The sequence below is a fragment of the Nicotiana attenuata genome, chromosome 7 (genome assembly GCF_001879085.1).
Source record: "Nicotiana attenuata strain UT chromosome 7, NIATTr2, whole genome shotgun sequence".
Lineage (NCBI taxonomy): Eukaryota > Viridiplantae > Streptophyta > Magnoliopsida > Solanales > Solanaceae > Nicotiana > Nicotiana attenuata.
In genome coordinates this window covers 8284808-8300817 of record NC_031995.1, presented here as the reverse complement: position 1 = coordinate 8300817, position 16010 = coordinate 8284808, and the positions used below count along the sequence as shown (strand labels likewise).

General features: G+C 36.4%; 1 protein-coding gene and 1 long non-coding RNA gene across 4 annotated transcripts; both read right to left on the bottom strand.

The window, feature by feature from the left end:
- LOC109229824 lies at nt 5444-6455 on the bottom strand. The gene is made up of 4 exons (XM_019395374.1): nt 6282-6455; nt 6116-6233; nt 5820-5906; nt 5444-5736 (listed from the first exon to the last, which is right to left on the bottom strand). Exons 1-4 carry the CDS (start codon nt 6453-6455, stop codon nt 5630-5632), a joined length of 486 nt encoding a protein of 161 aa, XP_019250919.1. The 3' UTR covers nt 5444-5629.
- On the bottom strand, nt 9181-14471 carry LOC109228648. Of its 3 annotated transcripts, XR_002068414.1 has the most exons (4): nt 14331-14471; nt 9887-9949; nt 9472-9802; nt 9199-9262 (listed from the first exon to the last, which is right to left on the bottom strand). It is a non-coding gene; the product is annotated as an uncharacterized LOC109228648 (long non-coding RNA). The 3 variants fall into 3 exon arrangements; XR_002068412.1 differs by having other exon boundaries at nt 9181-9802; XR_002068413.1 differs by lacking the exon at nt 9887-9949 and having other exon boundaries at nt 9181-9850.

Here is a 16010-nt window from a genome sequence, read left to right as displayed (position 1 = left end):
ATTGCCCAATTTGGAGTTTGGAAGAAGAAGTTATGAAATTTTTGGTTAAGTCCCGTTTTGCTTCTGTTTTAAAATCACTGGATAGGCCTTCATCGCGTTCGCGATAGGCCTGTCGCATTCGCGATGAAGCTAACTTTGGTGACCTTCGCGTTCGATGGTTCGCATTCGTGGAGCTTTGGCTCCTCGAGCCTTCGCATTCGCAGGCCAGTGGCCGCGTTCGCGTAGAACAAAAGGTGAACCCCTCCCCCCAGGCCATTAGCCTACGCGTTCACGAGGGCCTGGACGCATTCGCGAAGGGTATTTTCCCCACAGCCACGCGTTCCCATCCTAAGCCTCGCGTTCGCGAAGAGGAAAACTAGCACCTGCGAGATTTGCCTTACGTGTTTGCGAGTGGGCGCACGCAAAAGCGAAGAACAAAATCCCTTGGCACTGAACAGCAACAACTTGCATCTTTCATAAGTTCAAAAACTCTCCTAAACTCATCCGAAACTCACCCGAGCCCTCGGGGCTCCAAACCAAACATGCTTACTAACTCAAAAACATCATATGAACTTATCCGTGCGATCAAATCACCAAAATAACCTCTTAAACAACGAATTTAGTATAGAAATTTAAGAAAAATCTCAAAACTTTCAAAGTAGGTATTTTCTCAACTACGGGTCCGATTCACCTCAAGCGACCTCCGTTTCTTACCAAATTTCGCAGACTCATCTTATTTCACATATAAGACCTGTACCGGGCTCCAGAACAAGAATACGGACCCGATACCATCAAATTCTAAATGCATTTCATTTCCAAAACTCATAGAAATTTCCAGAAAATAATTTTCTTTAAAAATTCATTTCTCGGGATTGGGACCTCAGAATTTAATTCCGGGCATACGCCCAAGTCCCATATCTTTCCACGGACCCCCCAGGACCGTCAAATCATGGGTCCGGGTCCGTTTACCCAAAATGTTGACCGAAGTCAACTCAAATGCATTTTAAGTTAAAATTTAAAATAATTTCACAGATTTTCACAAAAATGGCATTCCGGCTATGCGCCCGAACTACGCAAGCAAATCGAGGTGATGCCGAAAGAGGTCTTTAAGGCCTCGGAACACAGAATTTATTTCTAAACCAAGTGATGACCTTTTGGGTCATCACATATGCCCAGCATCGCTCTTGTGTTTTGCCGATGTGGGACTCTGTCAAAAGTCTGGGGGTGCTATAGAGATTGCGAGTCCCTCATTCCACATCTTAAAGAGAAATTCAAATCAGGCAAAGAATATGACATATATAATAAGCCCCAATAATACTAAAGAAATTAGGAAAAAATGTCAAAACTCACCACGGATTGAAGGCCACCATGAGAGCCCCAGTCTATTATAACAAAAGACATCCAGTGTCTATCTTTTGAACTATATGTAATTTTCAAATAGAAACAATTGCAAAATTAGATAACATTCTCACAAATTGGCAAGTTAGTGGATTTATAAGATATCTTCTCTTCACACCAACAACCACTATCAAACTAGCCTCACCCTGGCACGAGTATTCTGAGAAACCCCATTGTCACGACCCCAGTTCGCCCTCCGTGAACCATCATAACGGCACCTAGTCCCTACGACTAGGTAAGCCTAACAATGCGGAAAGTAAACCAATTTGCGAAAGAAAAACAAATAAAACCGAAATAGTGAATAAAACAATGTTTAATAGTGCCGCTCGGCATACACCAAATCAACTCTCGAATACTAATACCTTTCCCAAAATCCGGAATCTCATGAAATCACAAGGTAAGGATACTACATAGTGCTCTAACTTCAGAATGTCTAAAATAAAGTAAATACAGAAGGGCTGTAACTACAAGAGAGAATGGAGAGAGAGTCCTCGGTCTGCGGACGCGGCAGATATACCTCGAAGTCTTCGAAGGGTCGCCTCGCCTCAAGGATGGTAAGTCTGAGTAGAGGTACCTGGATCTGCACATGAAAAACATGCGCAGGAAGGGCATGAGTACCATGGTCCAAAATGTTGAGAAAAATTGTAATAAAACCGATGTTAGCACAAGTACATGACGGTGATACAAAAGTTGTCATTTGTCCATAAATTTGCATATTCCATGCCAAGTGCTAGCATCTCAGAAGAAGTAAAATAGAGTTCATTGGTTTATACCCTCTATAACTACATCTAATCATTGGTATATGAAGTAGGTTGAGTACTAGGGATAAAAATGCTATGATGGGGAGTGACAAACGTTACTATATTTTAGCATACTTCACCACTGAATCTGAAAATTTCTCCCCTCTATCGTTTGCATTCTGCATCGATTTTAATTTATAAAGCAAAAACATAAGCATTTTGTGTGATTTGCTCCACCATTTGAGTTCGCCAAAATGTTGTGATTTGAAGTGCCGCTATCACAGAATAGTTATTCCGTTCTATCCTGGGAGGAATTAATCCGAAACATTGAGCAACTGTGAGGGGATTAAATTCTTTAAGGACACACAAGGAACTTCTGGGCTTGGAATTTTCTGTTATTTGTTCCTAAAACTAACGACTTCTGATTTTCTGGTTTGAATACATATTATTAACAGGGACTGCTATTAAGTAGAGTCTGAAGTCGTTTTCGTCTAAACTTAGATGAGATAGAGAAAGCTTATTCAAAAAATGACAGTTCGCCACACCACCAGATAAAGAAACATTCATTAGATCACAACCCTCTAGAACCAATTCTCATAAATATTTTGATGCCAAGATTATGAAAATAGGCAAGGGATGTGATAAAAGTTTTGTATATGACAGATGTTTTACACCATTCTGAATTGCAATGTCGTGCCACTTATCAGCCAGAATGAAAACTTCACGAGAATAAGATTCTAAACACTTTGAATATTCAAACTTTTCAATAGGAATTTTGTTGTCCTTGTATCTCTCGAGGATTGAGTCCACTATTTTCGCGTCCTTATAATGACAAACTATGAATTTTAAGTTGACAAGAAAGTAGTTTCACATCCCATGTCTATTTTGAGGATAATTGCATATTCTGTGAAAGAATAGAATGTAAATGATGGGAAGCAAAAGCTTGCTTAAAAATACATTAAATCTTTCTTAATTAATTCATCATGGTGCTCCTAGATATTCTGATTATTAAATGACAGATTAAATGAGATTTCAATTCTATGACAAATCAAGTGGATAAAATGGTAGATAAACCTCGTTTTTTTAATTGTTGTTGTTAAACAATTAGTCAAAAAACCAACTAATTGGTAGTTAGGGGAATTAAAGTTGTTAGAATATAATGCTCTTTGCCTAGCACCTTACAAATTTGGAGAAATTTCAGACTCATCCACTATATTTTCGGTCACTGCTAGCTCAATTTTTTCCTAAACACAATACACATAATCAAAAAAAATTGAGCCAACATTATAAATTGAGCACCTGGCGAAGTAAGTAAATCAGATACATTTGCGCTTAATTTTTTAAATCTTCCACACATCCTTAGATCACCAAATGAGCCATGATAAATACACAAGTACCAGTAGTAAGTGTTGGTGGTGTATTAAAGAATTACAAGAGGACCCTCAAATGAATTTCTTGTTGATTGTTAAAGAATTACAAGAGGACCCTCAACTAATGATTGTCAAACAATATCTAACCAAAAAAATACAAAATCCACACATAACTTCTAGAGATCTAACCCACTATATGAACCTATTAATGGGTTAGATCTTTTATAAGGCACTTCAGTTTTGTATCAATCCACAAATTTTATTTTACACTCAACAAGTATATTCTAGTTAAATTCATATAATCCTATATTGTCCACCCGAACTTCTCTGTAACAGAGTATTTTCATTCAACTTTCACTATAGGCAGTTAGTTTTCTGGATATCCTATTTGTGGACCTCATTATAATATTTATCGTTCTGTGCTAGGTCACCAATCACATGGTGGCTAGTGAGAAAGGTACTTCAGAAAGGAAATAATAACAGGCACATAAGGCTTGTTGCAATCAGTAGCACTGGTGATAGTTAATAGCTCATCGAACTATACACAAACCACTCCATAGTAATCAATAGCATTGATGATAGTATATAACTTACACATATTTCTTTTGCCTCCTCATTCACATATGATCCATCTTTTTTCGTATGTGTAGCAAGATAAAGTTGTGCTCGTCCAGGCTTTCTCCCTGTCTTAGCCATCTATATATGGGGAAAAAATTAAGAATAGATTAACTACAGTAGAAAAAATAGATACACAATCTAAAATTAAATAGTAAAGTAAGATAAAGGAAGTGAGCCTTTTGGTATCTCCTTGTGAATCTGTAATATAAAAAAAGGCAGAATAGCCTAATAAACACTTTTACTTGTCCTGCTTTGTCATCCCGGTCCCGATACTTTACGAAGTTTCATCTGGACACTCGTAATTTTTAAAATACATTACTTTAAACCCCTCTGACCATTGACCAAGCATATGTGGCATATGCATTGCTGAGTTGGCTAAAATGCGTGATTGCACGCTCTAAAAAGCTAGTAACTTTGATAATTCCAATTAAAAAAATAACAAAAAATGAAAAAAATATTCTTAAACAAAAATTCAGGTTGTAACTTTACTGCAGTTCCTAGTACAAAGAGAAAGTTTAAGACTCCATTAAAGGAGCTCGAAGCTTGAGTTTAAATTCCGGGTTTGCGAAATTGGATTCGGGTTTGATTGGGTGTCTTGGCAAATAATTGGGTATACCTTTGGGATTTAGTATCTCGAATTTGAGGCGATTTGCAGAAGATTTAGTCTAGTTTTGAGCGAGATTTTAGCTGCAACACAAAGCTAAGTTCGAAATTTTCAAATCTGCAATCTTCCTGCGCACTGTTTTGTGTCAATTTAAATACACAAAACTTTACTTTCTTGATTTGGGTATTTGGTTTTGAACTCTGCTGGTTTTGAATCTTTATTGCGCAAGTAGCAAAGTAGTAGTTCTTCCATTTTGGGGGCTCTTCGCCGGCGCCAGCGACAGGAAATTTGGAAGGGGATTTTCTTTAATGTTTGAATTTTTATTTTAGTTTTTTTTTAATTTTTGTTTTTAATTATTTTTAATCGGCCATGTGACATGGCATTTAAACATTGTTATTTTTTGACGTGGCAGCTAACGTGGAGGAGATTGTATTACACGCACTGCAGCCTCCTGTCATAAGCATTTATTATACACGATTTGAAGGAGTGTAAGTGTTCAATTGGCAAATTGTTAAGTTTGGGGACCGGCATGACAAAGTGGCACAAGTATAGGTGTCATTTAGGCTATTCTGCCTATAAAAAAATGATGAAACTCAGCATTAGTTGATATTAACAGACAGCTTACTACATGGTTCAGAGAAGATAAAACTTTCGAGTCAAAGATCTTCATATTAATTAATAAAAGCTTTAAGGATTAGTAAGACCATAATTGATAATACTACAATTTTCTCATGTATTACTGAAATGAGTTGTATGTTGGTTGTATTGTTTTGTAAAGAAACTTCTATATGTATTGCAAGAAAATACTACAAACACCTTGTAGCCATCTCATACTCAACAAAAACTTCTATATGTCTTGCTGTTGGAACTGGCTAATAGCAAGACATATAAAAACTAAGAAAGCATGAAACCCTCAAAGTTCAACCTAAAAGTGATCTCACAAAAAATGAACAGAGGTTAAGATTCACAACATTGTCAAAATCATTCCGGCACATTTCATGGGACAGGGGGTTCGCCTTTAAAGCCACTGTAAGATAGAAGGAATGAAAACATTGTAAATGTCACGAACAAAAATAAATGCCTTCAAAAAAACCAAAAGAATGCACTCACAAATATTGCAGAACTTCATAAAATAGATAAAACAATGAGCTGGTTTCAAGCCAGTCCGACCCTTAGTAAAAGCACCAATGTAACGATCTGATTCACACACAGGGATGAGAGGGATGAGTAGAACAGAGGAAGAAAGAAGAGGAGATGAGAGGGAAAACAAAGAGTAACAACTTTAGCCTGCCTCACATTTTGCTCCTTACTGCTAATTGAAGACTACAAAGCAATACATTTCGGTTATACTTTAATGTCCTATACATCAACAACGGCAGAAATTATAACGAAAGGATAATGATTACCTATTCCATCGACAGTCCAATGATGTGAAGACTCACGTTTAGCACGCTTATTGGATGTTGCTTGTGGTGGTGTGGGATTAACAGGAGGTTGAAATGAAGGAGTTGGTAGTGATGTCGCCTGAAATTAAAGAGTCAGCTGAATGGAAGGAGTTGTCTGCCCCGTGGCCTGAAATGAAAGAGTTTGCTGTCCTGTGGCTTGTAATGAAGGAGTCTGCTGCAATGTAGTAGGGAATGAAGGACCCAATTGTGATGTCATATCTTGTGTCGCATCAATAGGTTCTGAAGGGGGCGCTGATTGGACTGGCTTTTTCAGGTTTTGGAAATGTTTGGTTTTCGGCATATCTACAATCAACAAATATGGAGCAACTCTTGTGCAACACCATTTATAAGTATATTTGAAGTTATTTATGGACTAAAGACTTATACAGTACTAAACAACTTACAGTTTATGAAGGAACTATTTCTATATCTAAAGTTATATGAGAACGACTTACACATTATTAAACAACTTGAAGGAACAAAAAATACTTAAAAATGAATTGAAACATACAAAAATAAATTTCTTACCTCCGATATCGACAGAGTTCTGAAAACTTCTACTAGATTTTCCAATAAATCAGCCTCTCTATCCTATTTGATAAAACAACAAAAATTGTACTCGAAACAGAAATATTTGACAAGTTGAAAACTTACACAAAGTAGAATTACAAGTACAGAGAACCCCGATAAGTAACCTTATTACAAACTCATTTTGCAGCATTAAACATATTGTGAAAATTTAACTACTAGAAAAAATTAAATATGCAAATAAAATAGTAAATAAGAGAAAGAGTTGGAGGGAGTGCACCGAATTCGGTAATAAATTGAACACTTGATGATTTCGCAACTCCAATGTTACCACGAAGAAACGTCAATTGTTCAAAGTTTGAAGTTCAATTGTTCAAACTTCAAATAATAAATAATACGATCAACTAAATTCAAAAAAAAAAAAAAAGAGAACCAACTACTAATCCCTAACATATCTTTCCGCACATATGCAAATAATTTCGTTACATATCTGTAATAGTGACTTTACATATAGTAATTGTCACGACCCAAACCCCGATCCGGTTGTGATGGCGCCTCTCGTGAAGACAAGGCCAGCCAACCAACCCATATCGCCCTTTCAAAATTAGTTAAACATGAATAAGCAGTCTAAATATGATTTACTAATATTAATTAGCGGAGGTACAACCTAACACAGCCCTAATCGGGGTGTCACAAGTCACGAGCATCTATAAGAGTGTAAATACAACTACAAGGCCTACAAATACACTGAACAGGAATAATGAACAACAGAAAGAGAGAAGCGGCGCTGCGAACGCTGGCAGTCACCTCGCTAAACTCCTATAGCTCTGCCTCCAATCAGCCAAAACCTGCTACCGGGTGAAGAAATACCTGCATCTGCACACGAGGTGCAGGGAGTAATGTGAGTACTCCAACCCAGTAAGTAATAAGAGTAAATAGAGGCTGAGCAGTAGGAAACAATGAATCCACATTCGTGTTTGGCTCAATAATCACAACAGGCTTTCAAATCATAATACGAGTCAACCTTTCCTTTTTAAAACCCAGCTTTTAGTGAAAATCATTTTTGAAATGCTTCCAGCAGTTTCAGTAGGGGTTCAATACCATTTAAAAATAATAATAGAGATTAAAGCAATAATCGGCCCCTCGGGCAAAGCATAGTTCGTAAAACAGCCCCTCGGGCAAAAACAATAATCATAAATAATTCATAACTTGAAAATCTCGGTGGAAATATCCAAATGCCAAATCAGTGATTAATTTCTGAACATCTCATAAACCCCAGTTTAAATAAAAGTTGTTGTAAAACATTTGCTCAGCTTCCGACAGAGGCTCAATGTAAAGATGAGTGAAAACAGTCAATCAATCAACATATTCGATAGAAACTCACTTTAAAGAGAAGGGAAATCAATAAGTTCATAAACAGGCCTCTCAGGCAAACATCACTCATATGCATGTCTATATCTATCGCCCCTCGGGCTAGCCTCTCTGTCACTCGTGACTCAACTCTTACCAATCAGTGCTCACACTCAGCACTCACGCTCAATAGGTACCATATAGTAACCGCTGCGGCGTGCAGCCCGATCCATATACATATAATAACCGCTGCGGCGTGCAGCCCGATCCATATATCGTCGACGGCGCTCACTGGGGTGTGCAGACTCCGGGAAGGGCCCCTTACGGCCCAAGCGCAATATTGTTGCGGCGTGCAGCCCAATCCATATAAGTATACTGCTGCGGCATGCAGTCCGATCCTTATAAATATACTGTTGCGGCGTGCAGCCCGATCCATATAAATATACTGCTGCGGCGTGCAGCCCGATCCAGGTATATATAATCCTCACAGCCAGGCCCTCGACCTCTCTCAGTCATTAGCCTCACCATCAGACTCTCAGTCTATCTCAGTCATCAACTTCACAATTAGACCCTCGGTCTATCTCAGTCATCAACTCACTATCACTCGGACCATTAGTAAAACAGGGAACTTAACCCAAACAGTCTTTTACATTTTTAAGAAATATGGTGATAAAGCCAGATTTTTAAACAATAAGCCGATAAAACATGACTGAGGATATGCTATCAACACATATAGTGAGGAAAAATAGTAAAAATGCCCCTAAGGGTCTCAACAGGTCGGCACAAGGCCCCAAACATGGCATACAACCTAAAACACAATAATATCAGACAGTTAACTATCAAATGCGCATTAAAGTACTCTTTCGGGACGGACTAGGTCACAATCCTCAGCGGTGCTCTACCCCACGCTCGTCATCCAGCGTGCAAGTCACCTCAAAGTAACACAACGATGTGTAATCCGGGGTTTCAAACCCTCAGGACAGTATTTACAATCATTACTACCTCGAACCGGCGAAAATCTNCATGGGACAAGGGGGTTCGCCTTTAAAGCCAACTGTAAGATAGAAGGAAATGAAAAACATTGTAAAATGTACACGAACAAAAAATAAAATGCCTTCAAAAAAACCAAAAGAATGCACTCACAAATATTGCAGAACTTCATAAAATAGATAAAACAATGAGCTGGTTTCAAGCCAGTCCGACCCTTAGTAAAAGCACCAATGTAACGATCTGATTCACACACAGGGATGAGAGGGATGAGTAGAACAGAGGAAGAAAGAAGAGGAGATGAGAGGGAAAACAAAGAGTAACAACTTTAGCCTGCCTCACATTTTGCTCCTTACTGCTAATTGAAGACTACAAAGCAATACATTTCGGTTATACTTTAATGTCCTATACATCAACAACGGCAGAAATTATAACGAAACGATAATGATTACCTATTCCATCGACAGTCCAATGATGTGAAGACTCACGTTTAGCACGCTTATTGGATGTTGCTTGTGGTGGTGTGGGATTAACAGGAGGTTGGAATGAAGGAGTTGGTAGTGACGTCGCCTGAAACGAATGAGTCGGCTGAGTGGAAGGAGTTGACTATTCCGTGGTCTGAAATGAAAAAGTTTGTTGTCTTGCCTGAAATGAAGGAGTTGACAGTGTTGTGGCCTGAAATGAAGCGGTTTGCTGTCTTGTAGCTTGAAATGAAGGAGTTGGTAGTGATGTCGCCTGAAATGAAAGAGTCGGCTGAACGGAATGAGTTGTCTGCCCCGTGGCCTGAAATGGAAGAGTTTGTTGTCTTGTGGCTTGTAATGAAGGAGTCGGCTGCAAGGTTGAAACATACAAAAATAAATTTCTTACCTCCGATATCGGCAGAATTCTGAAACCTTCTACTATATTTTCCAATAAATCAGCCTCTCTGTCCTATTTGATAAAAACAACAAAAATTATACTCGAAACAGAAATATTTGACAAATTGAAAACTTACACAAAGTAGAATTACAAATACAGAGAACTTTTCAGTTTTTATTTTTCAAACCAAACTCTATGAGAGAAAAGTAAAAGTCAATAATTCTTACTAGTTAAGTAAAATGTTATGCCTATAATCAAATACAAAAAGTCCAGAAATAGAAGAAACCAGCCTGAACTAGATTTTCCATCATGCAATTTAAATTATCTAAATTACTTACCCAAAACAATAAAATTGTTATAAAACAATAAAAGAAGAAGAGTATTGCAGAGAAAAGTAGAGGGAGAGAATTCTTATTGAATTTTGGGATGAATTACAATGGAATAGAACCTCTCTATTTATAGGGAGAGAGTGACTTAGCCACCAAGTAATAAACCCTAGAATCTCTCTAAATATAGACATTCACCATAAATAAAATTCTATTTATAACACTCCCCCTTGAATGTCTATTCAACAGATAATGTGTCTCGTTAAAACCTTAACTAAAAGAAAACCCAATGGGAAAAAAATTCTAGAAAAGGAAAAAGAGTACACATATCTAATAATACGCCCTTTGGTTGCCTTGTTAAAAACCTTGCAAGGAAAACCCAGTGGGACAAAACCTTGTAAGGGAAAAAGAGTACAACGCGTATTAACTCCCCCTCATGAGAGCATCATTCACATCCTTAAGCATTTGCATTCCAATCTTGTGCACCATCTTCAAAAGATCTTTGGTAGAGATGTGATGAACAAATCAGCCATATTAACTTGAATGAATATATTGCACCTTGAAATCATCATTCTTGATTGATATGTAATGTCTTCATATAATGTCGTGGAATGGCTCTTCAATATCTCCATAGAGATTCTCGCTATCATATTATCATGTTTATAGTTATAGCAAGATACCTTTGTGCACAAATTGCACTTAGGATGAAGTACTTCATGACCATGAATTCTATATGCTTTAAGCAATTTAAATCCTTCAGGGATTGTTAAGTCATATAAGCCATATAATAGACTTTAGATGCATATCAAGTTTTCATGTCATGCTAGACATATAAGATATCGAAAACTGATTGCACATACCATTGACTTTATACTTTCAAGTGTTTGAACTTCATGTTCAAAACTACATGTCTTTCATATGAAACCAAATCTATTCAAATTGTTTCTTCAGACTTAAGATCCTCATATATATATTTAGCGTTATTATAGATGTCGTCGACAAATATTTTGTATCGGTTCCAACCTCCTTATTTTTCATAAAGACATAACATAGAGATCTCTTCATTCATATATTCAGGTACCTGAATCTCTCATGAGATTTTATGAAGTGTTATGCCATGTGATCTTCTAGATCACTTGCCTCCTTTATTATGATCATTTTGATCATTTGCTCATCTTCTTTATCAATAAGTTTATTTGAAACCGATTTGTCTATATGCTTTAAGCGTACCATAAACTTTGTCCTTCTAGGACTTAATATGAGCATTTGCAATGAGAATATAGTTACTTTCTTTGGGTCAGCAAATGCGTCCGGCATGCTTTGCAATATATTGCACATGAATTATCCTTTATGAACTTCAAGTTCATATTATCTTATTCGAGGATCGAGATGTATAAATAATAATTCATTCCATGTAACTTTTTCTCAACTGTTTATCATGTCTCCCCCTCATGTTAGAAAAACTAACTTGGTACCTCAACTTTGAGAATCCACCTTTGTGCGTTATGGTGTTAATCAAAATATACACCGCACATCAATAATAATAAGATGGAATTATTTGGTTCCTGACCCTGAACCACATGTGAGGGGAGAAAGTAATATATTTTCGTATATAACGTATATCAAACTGATATACAAAACTTTGTTCTCATAAGCAATAGTTTAGCTATTAAGTGGAGGCACTCAATAAATCATTTTGCTAAACCAGCTGTGATGTAGACCAACTTATCAAGATGAACTTCTTGAATAGAAAATCTGGAATATGCTCTAAATTAAATTATTGAGCAAGTTACCTCGCAAACACCATATTGCGGGCTAATAATAATCGCACATGCAACCATCTCATAGATGCATCTTATGTGGTATACATGGCAGGTGAATGGGCCCATATTCACCTTTGATATTTCCAGAATTCATGGGATTCAATCCCAATTTGAATTGGTATATTAAGTAATGAGAACAACCAACCTAAGAGAATTCGTAAAGAACTTTCTAGTTCTTTAATATTTACCCATGTGAATTCTCTTTTATTTTTGCACATCATACTTAAATTGATATGGGTAAACCAACTATGTCAACTGAATAAATTATCAATATTGATAAACTTCAGGTTTACACCATGATGTGTGCAATTATGAATAAACTCCAAGTTTATTATGATATGGGTTTTTATATCAATAAATTTCAACTTTATTGTGGCATTCTTTTGTTTGTGTAGTATAAACTGAAGAATAAAGCGGGTAGCTTTTCACATACATATTACCCAGCTACAAGTTGTAGTAATAGAAGATATTAAATCTTTCCTTTATTTATAGTCTCAATATAATCAATCGCTTTCGCGTATACTTTGGAAACTGAATAAGTTTCTTTGAGAGTTACTACAACACAATAAATTGACATGATAATCAATTGTATTCCTCCAAAATAGTAATAATTGGCTCTTCCAGAGCTCTCAATTAATTTTATACTACCACAGATTCATCAACATCCATGTGATGAATATCTCTTTTGAAGAAAAAGTTATACCATTGTGATCGTGGTCAAATTATATGCAAGATCTGTTTCTTGCATTACCATTGTCTTTTAATAATCACATTGCCATAATATTTTGGCGTACAATAAGTACGTGACTAGTGATCATTCATGCCATAATAATGACAGTATTTTCTTATTTCATCTCAAACCTCCATCTAGAGGTGAGTGTGGTATATTCACTACCACTAGCACGTTCATATTCTTCCAAGAATGAATATGTATTCATAAATTAGATATTGTCACATTCACATCATGAATGGACCATAATCATCTATATGTGCTTTATAAAATCTCATGTCAAATCGATGACAAATATTACTTTCACAGAGTGAAGGATTATTTTGAGAATCCTTATTATTCTCAATATCACAATAATGACGATTATAATTTCGTCTATTATCACGTCCACGTCCATTGATACATTCATAGTAGTAATTTTGTCTTCTTTCAGACTTATCACATACTGCTATCACATTCTCTAAAGGGAATGAGAATGGAGCAAATTCAATTGGACGGGTTTTCAATTCTGTGCCCACAATCATACATGAATTTGATCATGGCAAGGCATAGAAATTTTACCACTTTGGGTGGTTATAATTTCTTTCAAACTCCATTAGAGTTGCAATCAAAATTTATCGTCTTTGCTTGTGTTTAAAATCAAATTATATAATGTCAAGAATTTGAAAGAGAAAAGTAAAATACTTACCTTAAATCCAGAATTTAATCATGAAAGAAGTTCATAGAACAATTGACAATCATTATGCTCAATCCCAAAGTTTCTACTCAATTGGTTAGAGTCTCATGCTGATAACGTGTTATAAAACAATAAAAGAAGAAGAAGAGTATTGCAGAGAAAAGTAGAGGGAGAGAATTCTTATTGAATTTTGGGATAAATTACAATGAAATAGAACCTCTCTATTTATAAGGAGAGAGTGACTTAGCCACCAAGTAATAAACCCTAGAATCTCTCTAAATATAGACATTCACCATAAATAAAATTCTATTTATAACAAAATTAAAAAATAAAAAATAAACCCTAAACAGTAAAAGGAGCTGGCCAACTTTAAAGTATTATACCTAGACAAACAGGGTAATATTAATATCAAACTCTAAATAATAAATGTGGTTTTAGATTTTTGTAGGATAATATTAATGTCAAAACTCCAAAAGTAAAGAAAAAAATGCAAACTGATTAAGAAAAAAAATTACAGACTTCAAATCCTTAGAACTTCAGCAAAGTTAACCAATATTTCAGTGAAGAACAAGCAAAAAAGTAATACGTTTCTAGTGCATATAAATTTTCGAAAATTTCCACAACTATTAAAAAAAATACTTCAATTAACAATGAAGAAAGAAAAAATCTGGTACAAATCAAAAAGCATCTAACATAAGAAGTAGTAATTGGGGAACAAACAGTTGGTAGAAAGCTTAAACCTCCTGTTAATCCCACAACCAACGTGAATTGATTTCAACTGGTAAAAAATATCTTGTTCCTAAAATACCACAATGGCTGAACAAATATCTTGTTCATCAAATGGGTGAAATGGTACCTGTAGATAGAGAACTTAACAATACATCCAAAATCAAAATACCTGTAGAGAGAGAATTTCAATTTGAAGAGATTGCGGTTTCCTACAGAAAGAGAGAGAGAGTCTATTAGTCGGAAGTGTGAAAGGCAGAAGTTTCTAGACTGAAAAGGTTGGGGAAAAAAGGAGGGAGTGTGAAAAAAATTAGGCGCCTTTTTCTTTTAGGGTTGCGGAAATTTATAAGGAATTTTACACCCTATAGAAAAACTTAATGCCCTTTTTATTTTAAAAAACTACTATTTTAAAAAATTATATTATATAGCTACCTTTTACCCTTTATAGCAAAATATTCATTTTTTTTTCGAGGTACAAGTTGGAATGCCGGTGGGTGGCTTTGGGGAGAGATTTATATTTATGTGCTAATCCTTTAGAAAGGATAGATAAAAACATATTTTCTGTTTCAAATTATGGGATTTTTGAACTCTTTTGGTGGAATGAGTGTCTACTGCATGGCGTATTATTTCTCTTGTATTTTTTTTTGCTTTTCCTTTTGTTTAATTGCTGGATAATTGTCTAGTGCATTTTATAGATGCGTGTTAATAGTATTTGATTGACATTCATATTATGCATAAAAACATATGCTCTTCGACAGATATTCGATTTCAGCTTGAAAAAATTTATGATTCACTCACTATATACGCAGGGGCATACTCATATATTTAAAGACATGAGCAAATAAACAGATTGTAATAACAAAGACATAGTGAAATTGGCCTTCGCCACAAAGAAAAGTCCGACCTCGATCGGATAACGATGGGTTAATTTTTTGACAAAAGCTCGAAATAACACCCTTCAAGGCCAAGGGCCTTCGCCAAAAAGAAGAGTTCGACATCGATCGGATAACGACGGGTTTATATTTCGACGAAATCACGAAATAACACCCTTAAAGGCCAAGGGCTTTCGCCAAAAAGAAGAGTCCGGCTTCGATCGGATAACGACGGGTTAATAATTCGATGAAAGCTCAAAATAACACCCTTAAAGGCCAAGGACCTTCGCCAAAAAGATGAGTCCGACCTCGATCGGATAACGATGGGTTAATTTTTCGACAAAAGCTCGAAATAACACCTTTAAAGGCCAAGGGCATTCGCCAAAAAGAAGAGTCCGACTTCGATCGGATAACGATGGGTTAATTTTTCGACAAAAGCTCAAAATAACACCCTTAAAGGCCAAGGGCCTTCGCCAAAAAGAAGAGTCCGACTTCGATCGGAAGACGACGGGTTAATATTTCGGCGAAAGCTCGAAATAACACCCTTAAAGGCTAAGGGCCTTCGTCAAAAAGAAGAGTCCGACCTCGATCGGACAACGACGGATTAATATTTCGACAAAAGCTCGAAATAACACACTAAAAGGCCAAGAGCCTCGCCAAAAAGAAGAATCCGACCTCTATCAGACAACGACGGGTTAATATTTCGACAAAAGCTCAAAATAACATCCTTAAAGGTCACGGGCCTTCGCCAAAAAGAAGAGTCCGACCTCGATCGGATAATGACGAGTTAATATTTCGACGAAAGCTCGAAATAACACCTTTAAAGGCCAAGGACCGTCAGAAAATAGGAAGGGAAAGAAAGACTGGGACTCACAACGGGGTAACACCTCAATGTTGGCGTGAAAATAACACCCCTACAACTAAGATCGTTCTAAGAAAGGGAAGAGAAGAAAAGTTTGATACCATTCGAACTGCGATGG

Excerpts from the sequence above, each read along its gene's own strand:
- LOC109229824 (XM_019395374.1), bottom strand. The coding sequence starts at position 6,455 with ATGCCGAAAACCAAACATTTCCAAAACCTGAAAAAGCCAGTCCAATCA. Across the intron at positions 5,907-6,115 it reads TTGGACTGTCGATGGAATAG|ATCGTTACATTGGTGCTTTT; the intron begins GTAATCATTATC and ends TGTGTGAATCAG. Across the intron at positions 5,737-5,819 it reads TATGAAGTTCTGCAATATTT|TGGCTTTAAAGGCGAACCCC; the intron begins GTGAGTGCATTC and ends TCTATCTTACAG.